The 20,865-nt window shown below is 42.6% G+C and overlaps 1 protein-coding gene across 4 annotated transcripts in view; it reads right to left on the reverse strand.

Annotated features, from left to right (window-relative positions):
- Positions 1 to 11,373: 11,373 nt before the first annotated feature.
- Positions 11,374 to 20,865, reverse strand: part of XRCC4 (X-ray repair cross complementing 4) — a 144,230-nt gene continuing 134,738 nt past the window's right edge. For all 4 annotated transcript variants that reach the window (XM_030969104.1, XM_030969107.1, XM_030969105.1 and 1 more), the window contains one exon: positions 11,374 to 12,072. In XM_030969104.1, the coding sequence (XP_030824964.1) occupies positions 11,976 to 12,072 (97 nt within the window). In that variant the 3' untranslated portion in view covers positions 11,374 to 11,975. The remainder of the gene's footprint in view (positions 12,073 to 20,865) is intronic.

Genomic DNA, 20,865 nt, shown 5'->3' on the forward strand with positions numbered 1-20,865 from the left:
CTGTGCCTGGCTTTCCTGACACTCTCCTGAGCTCTGTTCCACCAGCACACAGGGAAGAATCCCCCTGGAACCATCTCCATCACCTCCTGCCCCCCAGAGCAGGCACACTTGTCTGATTTCACCCCAGCATAAATTGCTCCTCGCCCCTTTAGCAAAATCCCAATCAAGGATTTTGTGTTTCACTGCTTCAACATCCCTCAGGTCTCCCTAAAACCTCTCACTGAAATACTTCACCCCACCAAAAACAACAATTGAAGCAGAACCCTAATATTCTGTGAGGAAAAGAAGCAGCTTGCAGCATTTCCATGCCTCTCCCACTCCATGAGAACAGCATCTCCGAAAGGCTGGATTCCTTCTTTTATTTGGCCATATGCTCTCACTGTAACTATGTTCTTTTCATAACAACCCTGCACTAACCATGCATTATTAACCCCAGGAGACCCAAACTTCATTTTAACATTTTCCTGTAAGCACTGTGCAAACCTAGGGTATAATAGTAATGTCTTTTTTTCACGCCCCTGCTTACACTTTAAGTATAAGGAGATGGTAAGTCAGTTAAAGAAAAAAAAAGGAAAAGTAAGAAATGAAAACTCATCCAGTGTGGAGCATCCGAATCTGAATTATTTTCTGGTAGGAAAGAGTGGGCAGGTGGTAAAACATCTGTTCTCTCTCTGGGCTTTAGGTATCCAGCATTGGCTTGTGCTTTGCAACTCCTCTCCCATATGTGTCTCTTACAGAAGGTTTAACACTTGTTGGACTCTCTACAGCATTTTTAAAATAAAAACAGCAGAAAAGCAGTAAATTATAATACTATTTCCCAGAGTTTCTGCAATGAAAACTCCCCTCAGAGTTAGGACTGTGGGTTGCAAGATGTTCTGTGACTTGTCTGGCACAGAAACCAGTGGTCAGGTGTAACTCACCCAGCGGCTGACAGACCCAGCAACAATTCTGTTTGTGCTAAAGAACAAACAAAAATCCTCCTGCCCCTTGCTCCTGCACTTTGGGGAAAAAGGTTCCATCAGGGGATCTCGGGAAAGCCTGTGATGTCTCAGGAGTCTCAAGCTGAGGCCTGTCAGGGTGTAATTAACAGATGCAGACAGACCCTATCTCGGCATGACTAAGCTAGTTTCACACCGGATAAGCCGGAATTATATTTATTTTCATTTCACAACATGTTCATAATTTTAATGAACTCATGTGAGATACGGAGGGGAGAGCAATGCACCATGACCAATCCTCCTCCTCCCTGAGCTGCTGGCTCTGGAATGTCAGTGGAGTCAGAAAGGAGCTGCACTGCAAACACCTTCCCCGCTGATGGGACAATGGGGAGTGTCAGGAATGGGGAGGCAGCAGGAGCCAGGCAGTGACTGAACCCTGTGCTGAGGGAGCACCTCAAATCCTGGGGGCACCTCTGGGCCCTCACACAGGGAATGGAGGGGCTGGGAAGGGAATGGAGCCCCAGGAGAGGCTGGGGGAGCTGGGAAGGGGCTCAGCCTGGAGCAAAGGAGGCTCAGGGGGCCCTTGTGGCTCTGCACAGCTCCTGCCAGGAGGGCACAGCCGGGGGGTCGGGCTGTGCTCCAGGGAACGGGACAGGAGCAGAGGGAACGGCCTCAGGCTGGGCCAGGGCAGGCTCAGGGTGGGCACAGCAGGAATTTCCCCATGGAAAGGGGGCTCAGGAACTGCCCTGGCACTGCCCAGGGGCGTTTGCAGTGCCCAGCCCTGCAGGTGTCACCTGGAGGTGGCACTCAGAGCTCTGGGCTGGGGACAAGGTGGGGACTGGGCACAGCTGCGACTCAAGGATCTGAGAGGGATTTTCCAGCCTCAGTGATCCTGGGATTCTGAGAGGGAGCAGGCAATACTGGGGCTGATTCCTGGGGACCAGGTTTGTGATTACCCATCTATGATTCAATCAACAGCTATAATAACAAAGTCTCAAGAACACTGCACTGCAGTCCAAAAGTATTGTATTTGTGGGGTGCCCTGATGAAGGCAGGAATGATGAATCTGACTCCATGTTCTCAGAAGCCTAATTTATTATTTTATGATACTATATTATATTAAAGAATACTATACTAAACTATACTAAAGAATACAGAAAGGATACTTACAGAATGCTAAACAGATAATAATGAAAACTCCTGACTCTCTCCAGAGTCCTTGACCCCAACTGGCCCCAATGAGACAAAACAACTCCCAGCAGAATCCATTGGAACAATCACCTGTGGGTAAACAATCTCCAGACACATTCCACACGAGCACAGCACAGGAGAAGCAAATGAGATAATATTGTTTTCCTTTTCTCTGAGGCTTCTCAGCTTCCCAGGAGAAAAATCCTGGGCGAAGGGATTTTTCAGAGAATGTGAATGCCACACAAAAGCACTTGGCCACACAAACCAAACACAAATAGTGAAATGTGTCTCTCAGGCTGAAACACAAGAAATGTTTTTTGCACCAGACAATGTGATGCAAATGTTAAACAGGTAAGTGAAGACCAAGATGTTTTACAAGACACACTGTTAGAAAAGAGGTTGTAGCACAAGTTAGACCTTGTCCAGCTGTAAGGTTGCAGCTCTTGGAATAAAAACCAAATTTTCCTTCTGCTGGCCAACAACAAGAAGCCTAGGGATGCTCTCTGAACCTGCGCCTGTGCCTATAATCACCCTTTTTGGGCTCAAACCTGCCCATGCAGCAGCTGCCCAGGTGTTCACTTGTACAGCACAGGCTTTTCTGCTGCTGTGGTGGGAAACACACACACACATTATTTAAAAAAGGATGACATGGTCTCCTGAAAATGTCACATTTAAATATCAGAATATGAAGCTTTCTGGCTGTGGCTGGGACACACCTCACTCTGTTGTGTCAAATCCCTTGTCAGAGCAGCACTTTACCCTCTGGGGACTGGAGAGGAGATGATTTGGTGCAGGTCCAACCCCAGCTCTGACCTCAGTGGAAGAACACAGGGACCACATTCAGTGCTGCTGTATGGTGGGAGAAGGGCAGGGAGGAGATAACCACCCATAAATCCATAAATCCACCCAGCAGCATTCCCCAGGACCACCACAACACCAGCATGGGTAGGAATTCCCCACTTCTGCAGCTGCTCTCCTCCTCAGGCAGAGGATCTGTCAGTGATCTGTGCCCACAGGGACAGCCACTGCCAGCTCACACCTGCCCACACCAGAAAAGGACCAATAAATACAAATATTAATATAAATACTTCTCCCCAGTGCTGTCCCAGCCCCCCAGACACGGGGACCTGACAGGCCATCACTTGGTGGCCCTTTTCCAGAGCCCATTCCCTGTGGGAGCTGTGCTGGCTCTCAGCACCCACCCTGTCTGCTGGCAGCCAGCCCCAGGGCTTGCCCCACGAGCTGCTTCCTGCTGTTTGTTTTGGTTTGCTCTGTTTGTTTGTTTGTTCCTTCCCCTCCAGCTCTGCTTGAAGCATTCCCACTGCCTTTTCTGCCTTTTGCTGCCTTCCAAACCCCTTCTGTCCACGCCACAGCCCCCTCACACACCCCCTGTGGATGGCACTCACCTGGGGGTACCAAAATGGGGCCCAGAATTTCTGCTGCTGGTGATTTTGGCAGGTCACAAAATGATCCATCAAACATCTCGGAGCAGAGGGAGTTTTTGGTGGGACAACATGCAGGTCTTCAGCCAACCCCATATTAAATTAAAATCAATCAAACTGAGAGGTGAGCTCAGCCCAGGGCTGCGTTTGCCACACCTGGGTAAGGCAGAGCATCCCTCAGCAGTGAGGTCAGGAGGGGAGGTGTTGGCATGCCAGGCTCTTTCCTGCTCCAAGCTCAGGGTGAATAATACTCAGGAAAGGTTGTTTTTGCAGTCTCACTATGAAGTTTATTATCCTTGTCTATTACAAACCCAGGAGATGTGAGCTCTCCCTAACAAGTTGAGAAAGTGCCCCAAAACGGTGCCTGGTCAAGGCTAGTTAAGTCCCAATTACCCAATAAACAGGTGACATCTATATTATTTCTGCTTCTAACCCAATTATGATCACTCAAAACCCACAATGCTGACATCTTTCACCCTATTAGAGAAAACCACCCAGATTAGTGAAGGAGGAAGAAGAAGGTACCAAAAAGACATCTAGCCCACACCCAAAATTCTCCACCTTGGCTCCCATATATCACCATGTACTAAAACCCCAAATCTAAGTTTTGTCACCCTGTGAGATCACACAACACTACCCAAACCACACACACACTGTTTCTGTGCTATCATCACTCAATTTCTGAAGCCTTTTCCGAGGTCTCAGCTCAAACAAGCTGTTTACAGTAGGAAGCTCCAAGTTTTCAGCCATCAGAGCTCCAGCAGGAGGGAGGATGTCCTGAGCTGTGTCCATCTCAAGGGCTGGGACCACCTGTGGTGCCACAGGTAAACAAAAACACCAACCCATAAATAAAAACATCAACCTCCTGTTTTTCAAGGATTACCCCAATCCTCCAGAGCACAGCCAAGGGAGATCCCTTTCCCCACATCACCCTAAACATCAGAGCCCTCCTGTCCCCAAAGTCCCTCCTTGCTAATACAGCAAGAAAGCAAAACCTTGAGGGCAGTATTTCACATTTTGATATATTTTTAGTGACTATTTAACATAAGAACTCCTGTGCTTCTCTGCCTCCTCATTTCTTTGCTGCACAAAACCTCTCCCAGTGTCTTTATAAAGGTGAACCACTTCACTGCCCTCCAGCCATGACAGCAGTGGCTACCTGATCATCACCCAACCACCCTAACCTGCCACCTTGGCCAGTTTTATGCACTTTAAAAGTGCCATTTTTTTCTTAAGACAGCACACAGCTCACATCCTTGCTCCCCTGAAGTCTGCACAGGGCTTGGGGTGGCTGCAGTGTGGTGAGGACTTGACTCACTCATCCCCCTCCCCAGCAAAACTCTCTCCAGTGATTTTGAGCCTCAATGGAAAGCAATTTATTAACAAGAGGGCTACAGCAGAAATCTAGCCGGGCAAATAAAGAAATAAACACCCCTGTCAGTAGAATTTATAGGGACATTTTTCGAGGGCCTCAAAGGGATTTCATTTCGTGGCAGTTTTCTATTCAAATTGTAATTTCAGGGCTGGGTGTGGAGGAACTTATTTGGCAGCTCAGGGCTGGTGAGGGGCAGGGTGAGGGTGCCACAGTCACAGGCAACAGGGGAACAAAGGGACTGGGCCAGGCCTGTGAGGTGTGAACATCAATTTGAGAATTTTCCCCTGAGCTGGGAAACAGAAATCACTGCAAAACAGTAAAAAACTGGCCAGAATGTGCCCAACCTGATTTTTTAAAATTTCCCTCCAAATCACTTCTGCTCAGAGGAGAAAGGGAAAGGATATGAAGAACCTGTTGTGGTGTGGAACCTACATATAGTTTTTGTGAAACCAGAGACTGCATCTTTATATTTTTGGGGTAGTAGGTTTTTTTTTTTTTTTCTGGGGGTTGTTGTTTTTTGTGGTTGTTGTTTTTTGGGGGTTTTTTTGTTGGTGGTGGTTGTTTTGGTTTTTTTTGGAGGGCAGGTTGTGCATCTTCTTGTGCTGTTTCAGTTAAATTTCTCATTTAGGGCCTTGAACTGGAGTGATAAAATCAGACAGGGTTGGCCTCGAACATCTCATTTTCAGACCTTGCCAGTGGTTTTTGTGCACCAAACTTTGCTTTGGGCTCTAATCTGGGGAGTCTGACTTGAGAAGTTTCCCTCCTGCAGCAGTCCTGGGCGAGCCTGAAGGTTCCATGGTGAGGCCCCGTGCTGCTCAGGAGGAACACAGGTCCATGTGCATCTCTGCTTAGGCTTAATTCAGCAAACACACCTCCTGAAAGATGAAAAAACCTGCCCTGAGGGCAGCTCAGCCATCCATTGGGGCTGGTGACAGCAGCAGGAAGGGCCCTTGCAGCAGCTCCACTTGGAGAAAATCACCAGCTTGTTCCTGCACACAGAACTGAAACCAAAATCAAGGTTTAAGAAGGAAAAAAAAAAAAAAAAAAAAAACAGCATTGCAAAACAGCAGCTTATTCTGGGCTCACAGCAGCTCACTATGGAGCAGTTGCAATAAATAAATCATCATCCAGTTTGGCCCTGGAGCTCAGCTGAAGCCAAAGTGGGAGACACAACATTCCTGGGAGCTGTCACGAGGAGCCCTGTCCCATCTTTCCAAGGCTTGCAGGAGCAGGACAAGCTGCAAGAGGCCAAGTGCTAGGCAGAAATTATTTCACTTCCTCCATGCCCCTGCAGCAAAAAAAATATTTCTCGCCCTGAATCAGCCCTGATTAATTTATTGCGGAGTTTTAAGTTAAAACGTCTCAATTGCTCTTTTGTTCTCGGGGAGGACGCTCTTGTTTTTTATGGATATTTATTAGTGCAGCTCGTAGACAGCTGATTTCATTTCCCATCTCTCTGGGTTTTGGCTCTGAGGAGGGAAGGATGGAGTCATGGGGCTGAAACAAGGCAGACACAGCGCTCAGGGTTTTGTCTCCTCCAGCACGAGGAGCTGCTCAGGACCAGACCCTGGGCTGCTGTGAAATAAAATACATTGAAATAAGTGTGGTTAGCCAGGCAAGCCTGGAACATCACCAGCTGAATCAAAGCTGAGCTAAGACAGGCTGAAAAAAACCAGAGTGCAGGGATGCCTTCAGCTCAGGGGCAGAAAGGATCCACACCAGGGTGGATTTTAGCTTTTATTACCAGAATTTTACCCAGAATTTTTCTCCTGGGTTCAGAATCACCCCACTGCAATTTCCTGGGCAGAGGAGCTGGCCCAAGCCAGGCGGTTGCTGCTGAGCTTTCTCCACTCTCACATGAATAATTGATGGATAATTAATGTAAATAATTAATTAATTCATCCTCAGGGATATCAGGTGATGGCTTCTGCCTGACCAGGGCCTGCCAGGTACCAGGAAGGGAAGGGTGGAGATGATTTTTCTCCCCTCCCCAGAAAGGGAAATTAACCATATGCTCTCTGTGAGGAAATGCTGTCAGAGAGTATTGTCAATACTGCCTTCCCAATACAGCAAGAATGAAAAACCTTGAGCACAGTATTGCACATTTTGATAAATTCTCAATGACTGTTTAATGTCAGAACTGCTGTGCTCCCCCATCTCCTCGTTTCTTTGCTGCATATAAAGCTCTCCCAGTGCCTTTATAAACTTGAGTTAAGCAGGCCTGTGAATAGTCCTGTAAATATATTTTATTGCCTTTCTCTGTCTTTATGTGGATGTGAGTCTGGAAGACAGACTCTTCTCCAGCCTTTTCTGCCTAGAGCTCTGGCTTTTGGTTAAAATTGAGTTTTAACATCATCTTTCAACTGCCTTGGGAGCCAAAGAGGACCTGGCAACATCTCAGAAAGAAAGGGCTACAAGAGATATTGAGGCAGATGATTCAACTGATTAAACCCAGAGCTTAAGCCTGGTCTCTCAACCAACAGGAATCAGAACCATGCACTAGGAATGAGATGCAGGGCTTCAAAGTCATGGTTAATTAAGCAGGAAAAGAAGGACAATATGGTATTACATCATTTTCTCAGAGCAACATGGGTGCTACATGCTGAACTGATGATTATTAAATGAATTCTACAGCAATAGCTGCATAAAAACAGATATTTAAACACTTCATGGCTTCATGTCCTTCACAGGGTAGATGTCTACCTCTGGACATGAATTTTCCCATCAAGTATTCCTCTCAGACTGTCTCCCATGAATAGCAGCTCTGTGTGTGAGAGGAAGATAATGAGGACAGCATTTTTAATCATTTCTTATTTAATACTGAAAATATTGAAGTGGTTTCATGTTTGTTTCCTACCCAGGTAGGTTATTCCAGCAAGGAGCCACTGGTTGGATTCCCAAAAAGCTGAGGCTCACAAGAAAACATTTACAGAGATTATTCTCACAGTCCCTTTCCAAAATCACCTGTCCAGTGACTCTGTGAGGCTGCAAAATTTTCCTTGCTTAAGTATTTCTGCACTAGGAAAATAGAGCCATAAAAACCTCCAAAACTGAGCTTTGTTTCCTTCCCAAGAAAGAGCCTTAAAGTGGAATGGTCCTCCTTTTAATCCAGGGTTTGCACAGACATCAGCTTGGATGGTATTAGAATTCAGGGGGGAAAAGAAACCAAAAAAAAAAGAAATTAAAAAAAAAAAAGTGATTTCTGGTTGCTGTTGTCGCATCTGCCCAGTGGGACAGCATGGAATTCAATACCACACAGTGCCAGGCTTTCCAGATCCACATCTTCCAGAGGTTTCACTGCAATTCTTACTTTTTACTCCAAAGCCACTGGAGAAAATGCTCAATGAGATTGACCCCAGGACTGATCCCTAAGGATCTCCAGAAAGAACTTCCTCCAGCTCAGTGTTTTCCTTCTTAAAAATGTTGGTCTTTAAAAAAAAAATTTCATTTTCCTAACAGCAGCAGATTAATCCTGAGGACATGGATGAACTGAATGGATTCTGGAGCATAATTTCAACAGCAATGAAATAGTTTAATGATCAGCAAGGGAAGAAAATTCTGATTTGACCAACATTACAAGGAAAAAAAAAAAAAAAGATGAGCTGGAGGATGACAGATCACCAAAAGGAACTTTAGGAGGAAGATTTTAGGAGCAGGCAGACTTTGTGAAGGGAATTAGAATAAAATTAGAGGAGGAACACATTTAGTAGGAAAGTGAGGATTGCTAAGAGGATCAATGGTTGATCCTCTCTCAGTGGGGTCACCAAACCCTGGGCATTTCTCTCAGTTTGGATTGCTCAGAAGAAGTTCAGCTGTATCACCTTCTGTCTCTAAGCACCCTGGACATGCTTTTACTGCCTTGTTTTCCTTCCATTTTGACTTCACCACTCCCATATTTTATTTTTCCCAGAAAAAAACAGGAAAAGAAAACAAAAAAAGCTTTGCCATAAACATTTATCAGCACCTGGATCCCCATGTGTAAAGAGTTTTCCTCTCCTCAAGCACCTCCAGGCTGATGGATCAAACTGCAGGAACTGTCAGAGCCAGCTCTAAATACTAATACTACACTAAATATTTCCAGATAATCACATTTATCCACACATAAATATCATTTATACATCACAGGCACAAAGAGGGGGACATTCTGATGCACACACAGACACACACACGAGTGTCTGCTTTGGGGAACAATAGTGAGAAGGGAGTTGAAATAGTGATACAGATTGTCAAAACATTATCTCAAAATCAAATTAGCATTATCATGCCAAAAGCAACGCTTTATGCAGTACTTCCTCAAGACTTAATGGGGTTTTTTGGGTGTTTTTTTTGGTCCAGAAAAATTTTTTGAGGGATGCTTTTAAAATTTGGTGGGTGAACTCAGACCTCAAATAACAAATTGTTTTGACAGCACACACTCCGTTCAAGCAGTTACATTAAAGGTATAAAACTCCAGATGAGTCTTTAATGGAAACATGTTTTTTTTCTTCTGCAAAACAACTCCTTTTTTTATCTTCCCCCAAAAATACAGTTTGAGCTGGTGGGGAAAAAAATTACTTTGGAAATTGATTTGTACTGATTTGTAGATCAATATCAAGGATAAATGTTAATAAAGAATCTTTGTAATTTGATCTGTCATTCCTAACTTTGGTTAAGTTCCTGCCTTTAAAAACCCATTTCTGGGCATTTTTATGTATTTTGTCTCCTGTAATTTTGGGTAGGGGAGAAGCAATTGAGTGATGTGACATCTCATTGGAACATGTGGAAAAACTGGTGTTATAAACACTGAGTTAGAGAACCTGTCCACAAAACAAAAAAATTTGGTAAATCTGCTAAAGTGGAGTCAGGATTAAATCCAGAACTGCTCATGCAGGGGTGGCAAAAACCTTGGCTTTTCTCAGAGCCAATCAAGCAACACCAAGTATTAATTTAGCAAGCTTTAAAAAATCATTTTTAAGAGCCATTACCACAGGGCTCCCTTCCCAAAGAACAGGAGTTAATTTGAAATAGATTTCACCTGTCTGGGTGAGTTGGACCATATCCCCATGCACAGGGAGGGATGAGTTTGAAGACAAAGCAGAGATCCCCACTTCTCTCACAGACAAATGTACTTCCTGAGGAATTTTTACTGATTTCCTGCAGTTTGTGCAGGTAAAAAACTACCTCTGCTCTCACACAATGAAAGAACCACACAGAGCTGGTTTGGAGATTGGTGGATTTTTCCCAAAGTCACCAGGAAAATGGAAACTTATCCGAACCCAAACCCACCAAAAAAACCCCAAAAAATAGAAAAAACCAAAACCACGCATACAAAAAACACCGCAAAAACAAACAAACAAAAAAATAAAACAACAAAAAACCCCAAAGAAACCCAAAACAAAACCAAAAAATCCACCAAAACCAAAACCCACAAAAAACAAACAAAAAAACCCCTCAAAACAACACATACAAAAACTTCCCAACAACCCCCCAAAAAATAAAAAAAAACGCAAAAAAAAAAAAAAAAAAAGAGGAGAGAACAGATTAAACACCCTCATGGACTTTCTTACACGTGCCAACGGTGTGTAACATTTCCTATTTGCAACAACAACATTTTACTATTAGAAACCCAACAGTTTCCTGGAAGGAGGGAGTTCTGTGGGATGCCCAGCTCCATTTTCTGCTGCAGGCACCATCAGGCCAAGCACTCTGAGTTAAGTCATGGAACATTTTCACTTTAAAACTGAAACCATATACAAGCTTCTGCTGAAAGCATTGTCAGATCAGCACTGGAAGATTTTAAATCAGGCTGTGCCTATGAATGGGTGCATGAATGGCTCTTTTGTGGCCCTGCCACTTCCCAGGCACAAAGCCTTTTTAGCAAGCAAAATATTTTGGCCATTCTTATTTTTGCTGTGTGATTTATAACACTGTCCCAAAGCCCTTTGTGAATGTAAAATGCTGTGACTGTGGGTTTTTTTCAGAGAGGAATGGTTAAATATAATATTCCCAGATCCCCACGTTCTTGTATGAAGCCTGCAAGTACTGACAGGGATGCTTTTAACTGAGTATAGGATGGAATTCTGGCAGAATCAGAGGCACTTCAAAAATATCAAGTATTTGACCAAAGAGCTGTGCAACCCACAGAGCACAGAGGATTTCAAGGACTGACTTCAGTGGGATTCCTTCTTTCCTGCAGAAAGAACGGAAGCCTTCAGGATGGATTCAGGTCCTGAAAATGCAAAGCAGAATCCTGAGGTCCACCTTTAGCTCTTCATTTTGGCCACTGAAAGGTAAATGCATGTTAACTTTGTCTTTTTGGTGAAGCTTCAAATCTAAATGAATGCATCAGTTTGGGAACAGACAAGCTCAGGCATGAACACACTTTGGTAACTACTACCTTTATTCATAATGTTTAACAAATAAAGACCGATTTTATTTATTTTTTCAAATTAATTTTATTTTTCTTTTTTGTTTTTTTAAGAAATTGCCATAGGGAAAAAGCTGAAGTATCAAAAATCACAATTTTAAATGCTATGGGTTTCTACAGAAAGTTAAAACAGAATCAATATCAGCCTTAGCAGGACTTCCAAAAGCTGGAATACCTTACAATGCACAGTGCCACAAGTAAAGGACATTTTGCTTTGACTCAGAACCAATCTAAAGTCACAGCTGCACCTCAAATAAAGCTGATTTATCCATCCAAGCCTGGGGAAAGGCTGAGCTCGGTGCAGGTCTGGCATCGCCTCGTGCCTGGAGTCTGGGAAAGGTTGATCCTGAGCACAACCAGAGGCTGTGAGGATGCAAAACCACATCCAAAATGCCCTCAATTCCCCCATACAGGTGAGAAAAGCTCCACACAGAGCCTAAACTCAATTTTAGACACCCACAGATGAGGTTCAGCAGGGCAAGGGTCTGCAAGAAGCGCGGCGCAGGAGGGCTCAGAGCCTCAGAGCAAAGATTTTGGCTTTGCTCTGTAAAAAACAAAACATGTTAGTTGATAACTCCTCCCTGCTGGGAGCAGCCGTGTCCCTGTGCCCAGCCCAAGGGTGCCTACATGTCCTCGAAGAGCTCCTCTGGCTCACAGGAGTTTTCCAGGGTTTCCAGATCCCAGTCCGGGCAGCGCTGCCCTGAGGAGCCTGGACCAGCCCTGGAACAAACAGAGGGATGTGAGACAAGGTTGGAAACAAACATAAGTAATTACAACGAATTTTGGGTTTTTTCCTAAGGGGAAGGGGGTTTCTGTGAGACCTAATCACTCGCTGGGGTGGCAGTAGCAAAGCAAGCAGAAGAAATTCAGTTTGTAAATGGTATAAATTTATAAATTTATAATTTATATATTTATATAAAATTGTATACAAAAATAGTTTAGACATTTATATTTATGCAAAATATATATTTATATTTTATTTATAATTATAGGCATATTTATAGTTATATCTTATACAAATAAATACATATTTTTTCAGATACCTATAAATAAATAAATAGAATATAATTACAGTTTTATATTTATAGTAAAATTTATATTACAAGTTTATAAATTTATATTTATATTAAAATATATATTTATATTTATATTCATTAATATATTTATTTTTATATTTTATATAACTATATAAAAATTTATATTTTTATATATTTTATATGCAAATATATAAATAGAATATACTTATAGTTTTATATTTATATAAAAATGTATATTGAAAAGAGTTTATAAATTTATATTTATGTACAGTATATATTTATATTTATATTCATTATTATACTTTATATTTAGAATTCATATAAATAATTTATATTTTATATAAATATATAAATATATATTATATATTTAGATTTATGGTTTCATATTTATAGAAAGATGTATATTATAAGAGTTTATAAATTTTTTATTTTAAAAATATAAACATTCATTATACATTTATATTTATAAATATATTTGTTTATTAATATAGTTTATTTTTATATTTTATACAAATATGTAAATAATATATATTTTATATATAACTATATAAAATAAGTATATATAAAAATAGAATATATTTATATTTATAGTTTTATATTTATATAAAATGTTATATTTTAAAAGAGTTTATAAATGTTCTGCTAGAAGTTTTTCAAACACCCTGAGAATGACCATTTCACCCACAATCTCCACATGGAGAGCTGGGAAGAGCATCCCAGACCCAGCAATCATGCTATAAGACCACGTTCCCGTTTTCTGCTCTCTCTCCAGGACATGATTCCAGTACAGACAGCTCTGCCCTTGTGCCTTGGGAAGGTGATGTTTCCAAAAAACACCAAAAAAGGGGCATTTCCAACAGCTTCTGGTGCCTGTTGGAATTACACTTATATAGGCTGAATACACACACACAAAAAAACCCAACTGAATCCTGCAGAGAAATCTTTTTTCCTGTGAGTTTAGAGGGGATTTATCAATCCCAGGGGTGTGTTTCCAGTGCCAAGGAATCCCAGGGACGAGCATCAGTCCCTGCCTTGGCCGTAGGATGTGATCTCCTAGGCTCGGCTCAGGACCTGGCTGCAGCCTCACAGGGCTCATGCCCAGGTTCATTTCACTGCTGCAACGCTGACAAAAAAGGTGAAAATGTCATGTATTGCCCAGGATGGGAAGAGATGGAGAGAAGCGAGGGAGAGTTCTACCCTCCAGTGCTGCCCTGTGAGGACTCAGGGAAATGAGGCACACAATGAAATCCTAATTTTCCGACTATTCAAGCATCTGCCTTCAGCTGCTCTGTGTGATAAAGTCAGCACTGTTGGTCAAATCAGTGAATATTTCAATTTTCAGAACCAAATTTGCCCATCACTCCCACCTAGGAATCTCTAGGGAGCAGAAGCCTCTATAAAAATGTCAATTCCAAAGGGGAATGAGCTCTCTAAGACAGCAGGCACTGAGTGGCTCCCAATTCCAGCTGCTCAGGCCCTTGGAGGCTCAGAGCTCTGAACATTTTGTGTTTCCTGGGGGTGGGAAATGATTCCATTCCACCCTTGGGCAATCAGGTGAAGTCTTGTAAATGCTGAGTCTTGGATGCTGCCCCTTCCAGAATCCAGAAGGGTTTCCTCACCACTCCAGCTCTGCAAACCCCTCTAAATTCAGTATATTCCTATATTCAGAGTATGGTAATTTCTTTCTCTGAAAGTCTAACAAGCTTTCTCTGAGAACTCTTCCAAAACAATCTTCTTCAGGCATGAATTGTGCCTAGCATCTTTTATATTCCTTTTGGCCAAGGATCTTTTCTATTCCTTGTGGCACACAGTGACACCTAAACAGATATTTGCCTCACAAAAAAGTCACTGGGATTAGCTGTGAAACAGACCCGGACCCTCCACCAATGACCTCAGAGCATCCCACGCTGCTCTGGTGGATAGAAATCAATTTATTTACAAATAAAATACAGGCACCAAGCCCCAGCAGAGGGATTTCAGGTTCAGTCCCTGAAGGTGTGTTGTCCTTTTACCTCTGTGGGTCCATCTCCTGTGAACCACACAGTGTGGGGCCACCCACTGATCATTTAGATTAATTCTGAAAGGTCTCATTAGCAAATAAATTAGGCTGTGGAGGCCTTTGTGCCACCACGGGATATTTCAGGTATGGTTTGTTGTTTTTTGTTTTTTGTTGTTGTTGTTTTGGAGCATTTGCTCATATATTATTCAGGCATAAAATAATTAAAAGTCCTCTGAGACCCCAGATTTGTTGGCTGGGAGGTTTCAGCAATTCCAGAGTTTTCTGATTTGGACAAGGAAGCCTGACAGGGCTTAAGCAGCATCGACAACCATTCCCTCCTCATTGGCTAAAATAACAGTTTTCAACACCATCCATGAGAGCACATCTTTAAGCCAAGCCACTGTTGAGTTTTCACATTGCACAGTGAGAACTATTAAGCTTCTGTGTCCTTGTAACAACACGGTCCTCATTTGATCTCCAAAAAGCTGCCTCTGAATAAAGCCAGCCCTGAATAAATCCAATGCCTGCAGAGGGGAGGCACTGGGCTCTCAACACAAAGCTCATCAGCAGCTTAGTTCTGGTTTTAGGGCCTGGTGGTTCCCACTTGCATGGCAGCTGCTCACTGAATGCCAGCAGCCTGCTCTGTGCTGTGAAATTATTTTGGGTTTCTCAGGGAGGCTGTATTACCGTATCCTGACACGTAACTGAGTTAATTTCTGTACATTGCAGCGAGTTGCACAGCCCCCTCTTGCCAAGAAGCCTGTAAGCAAGGCATTCTTCCTCAAAGTTTATTCTTCTGCTGGATCTCTTTTTGAAGTCTTGCCTTTTGGTAAACTTAAACTCCATTAACACATCTGGAGAACTGCTGACTATAAGAGATCATTTCATATTTCCTGACGTTTAGTTCATAAATTAAGGCAGAAGACCAGACCCACAGCTGGTGTGAATCACTGCAGCACTAATAATGTCACTGCAGCTCTGCTGACTTACACCAGCTGAGATGCTGGCCCCAGAACTGGAAGAAAGTGGTTTACATGACTTGATATTTCCTTCCAGAGCTGAGCAGGGGTCCTGAGGAGCAGGACACACGCAAGGCTCTCCTTACAGGAGCTCAGAGCCCTGCAGAAGCTGCACCAAAAAAAGCTTTATTTTCTGGACAGAGAGGTGTCCTTGCAATTGGCTTTGCCTCCAGAGCCAGCCCAGCACGCTGTGGTTATGATTCCACCCCAGCTTTTGTCCTTGAGCAACTCTCATGGGATCTGGAAAGAGAAAAACCCTCGCACAACAACGTGGATGGAAAGGTTTCCTAAGAAACTTGAGTAATCCATGATTGTGCCCCCTGAATCACTGCCTTATTTCCCTAATTTTTTAGTAATTAAAATAATTGCTTCCAACCCTGAGCTGGCATTTTACCAAGAGAGGGGATCTCAGCTCTCACCATCTGAATTTCTCAGTGTGTTCATCCTTCCCCAGCTTGGTTTAATGCTTCACTTGGACATGAATCTTAATAAAGTCTTAACACCGTGAGTAGATAATAACAGAGGATAAAAACTGATACACACTTTTTTCAGTGTCATAAATATAGGTGTGAGCAGCAGCTCCTAGCAGAGAATTATTACAGCATTAACACAGATATTTCTAACTTTTGAGGCCCCCATTAAAGCTCATGGCTGCAGCTGAAATCTTGGCCTGGAGTAACCAATGTCCCATGGTGCTCAGAGAAATCCTGTCTGCCTGTGGTTACTGGGAAAAAAGAGGAAAGTTAACCACAAAAAGAAAAAGCACTGGTGCCACAGAGGAGGGGGGGAAACCTCTCACATGAAGTGATGCACTGAGAACAACCCATGTAGACAGAGATCTTTAAAATGGAATATTAAAAATGTGGGTAGGCTACATGGGAGGTAGATGTGATTAAAAACATGATGGTGTTCCCCCTCAGAGATATGCCAGAGTCACTATAAGGTAAATTACAGAGGCATTTTGCTTTTTAATTCAATGTAGAATGGAAAAAGAAAATAAAATGTTTTACATTTTGGCAGTAGTACGAGTACTCAGCTTCCAGATATAGTTTTTGCTGGCATTTATTCCTAGAAATTACATGAAAGCAGGCCCATATACTTCTAAATAATCCTGCAAAATGTAAATCCCTCCAAGTCCTGAAGAACTTGCTGAGTACATTCAACATCATGACTTGAAATTAGAGTTGAGGGACTTTTCCCTAATTTAGTGAAGAAACTGAGATTTTTTTTGTGTCCATCTGCACAGAGCTGTGGTGTCAGAGATCATCAGAGCCCAATCCATGCCTGGCCACAAGAAAAATTCATAGAAAGTAGAGAAAAATACTCAGGAAATAGCTGAATAGAACAATTCCATGCCTGGCATCCCCCTAAGCTCAGTGTGTCGAGCAAGTCCAGTCTCCACTGAGGTCAACAGACAGACAATGACAACAGCACCAATGAAAATAAAAATGAAAATAAAAATGAAAATAAAAATAATAAAATTTAAAAGAATAATAATAATAGTAACAATAATATAAATAATCTTGTTCGATTTCACAGCTAATGAAGAATATTTTCAATGCAGCAACCACAAAATTAATGTTCAACCAGGGGATCAAATGCTCCTTCATAAGCTTCCACCTCTGGCTGGAGGCCAACCTGCACCTGCACCCATCACCTCCTCTGCACTGCAGGGCAAGCCTGGAATTCCCTCAGTGAAACACAACTTAAAGCCAAACTTTAAAACCCAGGATGATTTTAAATTTTGTCTTCAGCTCCTGTGAACGATGCTGTTCCTCCTCTGGGACTAGAAACCATCAAATGTGGGATGATTTTGTCTGATGCTTGTACAAGTTGTATGTTTTTGGTTTTTTTAATTCACACATCCTTGGAATCCTCCAGAGGGAGGAAAGTGAATTTGGAATCCCTCAAATATCCTATATATCCACACTGACTACAGCAAGAGCAAACAAATATATATTTATATATTGAGAATATGCTCATATTTATCTCTTAATGACATAACTTTTAATATCTGATATAACTTCCAGTAATTGGTCTAGATCAGTTCTCAACATTCCTATTCATCCAGTGCATTTATTTAGTTCTACAAAGCAGAAACTTTTTTAGGGAAACTTCTATCCTTTGAGTTGCAAATTCCCAATTAACTTCAGCTGGCATTGGTGCAGGTCCTTATGTCAAGAGAACATTCTGGTTTAGCAATATAAATACAGCCTTGGATCTTTCCATATGATCAAACACGCTTACAGATGCTCACTAGCAAAGATCTACTTAAAAATGTAATAATAGATGTCACTTACAAGGAAAAAGCCTAAACCATGTTTGTTTTAGACAAGTGGCACACATTTCTGTGGCTCATTTCCACTTAAACTCCTTCCTGCTTAAATAAACTACACCACATGCACTTTGAGGAACACCCCAGCACCACTGCACACACTGGGGGAAAAACACAAACCTCTTAATCACAGCTACAAAAGCACAGAGTGAAGGGAAAAAACTTGGTTTGTTTGGGAATTCTGTCAAGGCCTTTCATAAATCCAGAGCATTGCAAATCTACTGGCAAATGCTGGGAGACATTTCTCATAATCATCGAGCACTATTTATATCACATATACATTTATATAACACCAAAACTGGCTAAACCGTGCCATAATCCTGCTCCAGGCTGCCAGATCCTGGGAATGCAGGGTGTCCATAACCCTTTCCTACCCCTCAGGGTGACCATAGAGACCTCAGAGGGCAAATAAGAATAAAAACCCTGGTTTGATTTCTTGTGTCCTGGTGCATCCCGGAGGAGGTGGAGTGTGGAGGGATGGGGTTTTCCACCCCAAAATCTGGTGACTGCACACGGCAGCTACAACCGAAAGCCACGCTGAAACAAAGAACAAAAGAGTATTTAACTGGAGAAAAAGAGGAGTTGGTGTAAAGTTAAGTCTGAGCTTGCAGAGCCTCCTGAACCACAGACTCAGCCTGCAGCTCTCTGGGGCCCACCCTCTGCCCTGCCTGATGAAGGGGGGAACCACCCCCTCCACAAGTTAACAACAGTTAAAGTATTCTGAAACCAAAAAAATAAAATGGCCTAGTTCAGCATGTGTATGATGAAAATTCCCCCTCTCAGTACCAGACTGGGGTACTCTGATTTAGGAGTGTTGTGGTTTGACACGGGCAGAATTTGGGGAAGTAATATCAGAAGTTTTTGTATAATTAATAGTTGTGGAATTATTAAGGAATTGGATTGGTTTTTGTGAAAGATATATGTTAAATGAAAAAAAAAAAACTTGTGTTTTTTTTTGTTGTTGTTTTTGGGTTTTTTGTTTTTTTTCCTGTGGTGTTTGTTGGCTCTTTTATTGATTATTGGGTAAAAGAGGGAGTGTTGCGGGGTTGGTCTTGTTTGGTGAAATTTTAAAATTAAAGAAATCATACATTCCCAAACCAAAACCACTACAAGGAGAATCCATGGACTCTTTTAAAACCTCCTACGACAGAATTAAGCACATTCCCCCTCCCTGCTGAACAATTTGTGCACACACACCTGGGCACCATCAGGAGCCCATTTCTGCCCAGATTACCTATTTTGCACAGGTCTGCTCAGCAAGTTTGGGATCGTTCACTTTAATCAGCTTATTGCAGAAAACCACTTTGGATCAGTGGAGCATATGGATGGAAAAGGAAAATATAGTGGATGTACCACTCCTGTAGGTGTTTTCTAATGACAAGATGCACTCAGAAACACAGAGCAGCAGTGAGCTCTTAATAAATCTGGGAGCAGAATTCAATTTACAACCTAAGGCAGAGCAGATGAAGTGCAGCAAGGTTTTCCCCCCTCTAACAGGACTCTATTGAATATAAAATTGTTTTTAGAACTCAGAACTGTGCTTTCCTGTCTGCTGCCTCTTAACTCCCATCCAACCTCTCCCTGTGTTCCTGCTGACCCCTCCCCAGCCACAGACCTGAATTCATTCATACTTTCCTGAAATGAGATCAAAGCTTTGATAATTAAGATCAAACAATCGCCTGCAGTGACACCTGTGAGAGCTGAAACCTGTTCAAACACACAGGAAGGGAAAAATAAAAAAAAAAAAAACAATGAAAAGAAGGGGACAGAGTGTATTCAGACCAAACACGCAAGTTCATTACTTGCTGGGTAAATGCTGCAAAAGCATCTGGAGAATGAGATTTTTAAGAAAGGTTGCACCATCTCCAAATAAACAACAAAACCCCAGCTAAACAAGAGGATGGGTTTTTCCCTTGTTTGTTTCCTTGGTGAAAATTGCCATAAAATGAGGGGTTTTCTTCTTCATGAGCCACTCTGCTTTTTATTCCTGTAAATGGCCAAAATCACAGAAAGCAGCGAGAGCCCAGCTGGGATGGCAATAGCCCCAAAGGTGGAGAGGAGAGGAGCCCAGGAGGGGCACAGGCTCTGCACCCACGAGCCACCTTTTGGGAAAGGAACCAAGACAACCCATGGAGCTGTGAGACACAAACCAAAAAAGTGACATTTTCAACAGAAATTTCTCATTTCTACCTCTCCACAGATCAAGGCACAGCTTCAGGGAGCCCATGCACCTCATGTCCTCCCTACCAGGTGCTCCTTCTCAGGCTCCAGCTTTTCAGAGACACGGAATCAGGACATTAAGAACAGGTTTGGGATGAAATTCAGGCATTTGAGGGTGAGCTGTGAGGCTCCTCAGGAGCACTAACCCACACAGGAAGGTGTGACACTGGTGTCCCCAAAGCCACTGGTGCCCTTCCAGCCTGCTCAGCACCTGCATGGACACCTGCAGGTTCCATTTCACACGCTGCAAAAAACACTCAGCAATTTTGGGTCACTTTGGGGTGGAATCAGCACCTTCCTGTGAGGAGGAAAGAGGCTGTGTCAGGCTAAAAAAAAAAAAAAAAAAAATTAAGGGATGACCCATCAGCTGTACACAATGTGGGAACAGCTGTCCTTGGGTCAAATCTGCTCTGCCCAGGTTGCTTTTGGTGTGTTCAGCAGCTTCCAGAGAATTTCTGTGTCATGGCCCTGTGTCCTCTCAAGGCCAGGGAAACTTCCCAGAGTCTTGAAGACGCCCCACACATAATGTACAGGAACAGGAAAAGCACAGCAGAAAGCACAGAACGCAATGAAAACGTGACAAAATTCATTAGATACCAGTGTACAGTAATTTTCTATATACAGCTGCCCCTACTCCAGCCCAAGCCAGATTTTTTACCTCGAGCTCTGACATATCAGTACAAACCTAAAGTATCTCCAGAAAATTTCTTTGTGCTGCTCTGGTTGAAAGCAGCATCCAAACCACAAACATTGCACAGTTTTAATCCACAGAGAGCCTTGAAAAAGGCCCCAGTGCTGCACCACCACTGAAAAATTTAAATAGTTTGCCTTTCTGTTGAGTTCCAGCACAGTGCTGTAAAGGAATTTTTCATCTTACATTAAAAGCATTAGGAGAAAAGGGAA

Source organism: Camarhynchus parvulus, chromosome Z (genome assembly GCF_901933205.1).
Source record: "Camarhynchus parvulus chromosome Z, STF_HiC, whole genome shotgun sequence".
NCBI lineage: Eukaryota > Metazoa > Chordata > Aves > Passeriformes > Thraupidae > Camarhynchus > Camarhynchus parvulus.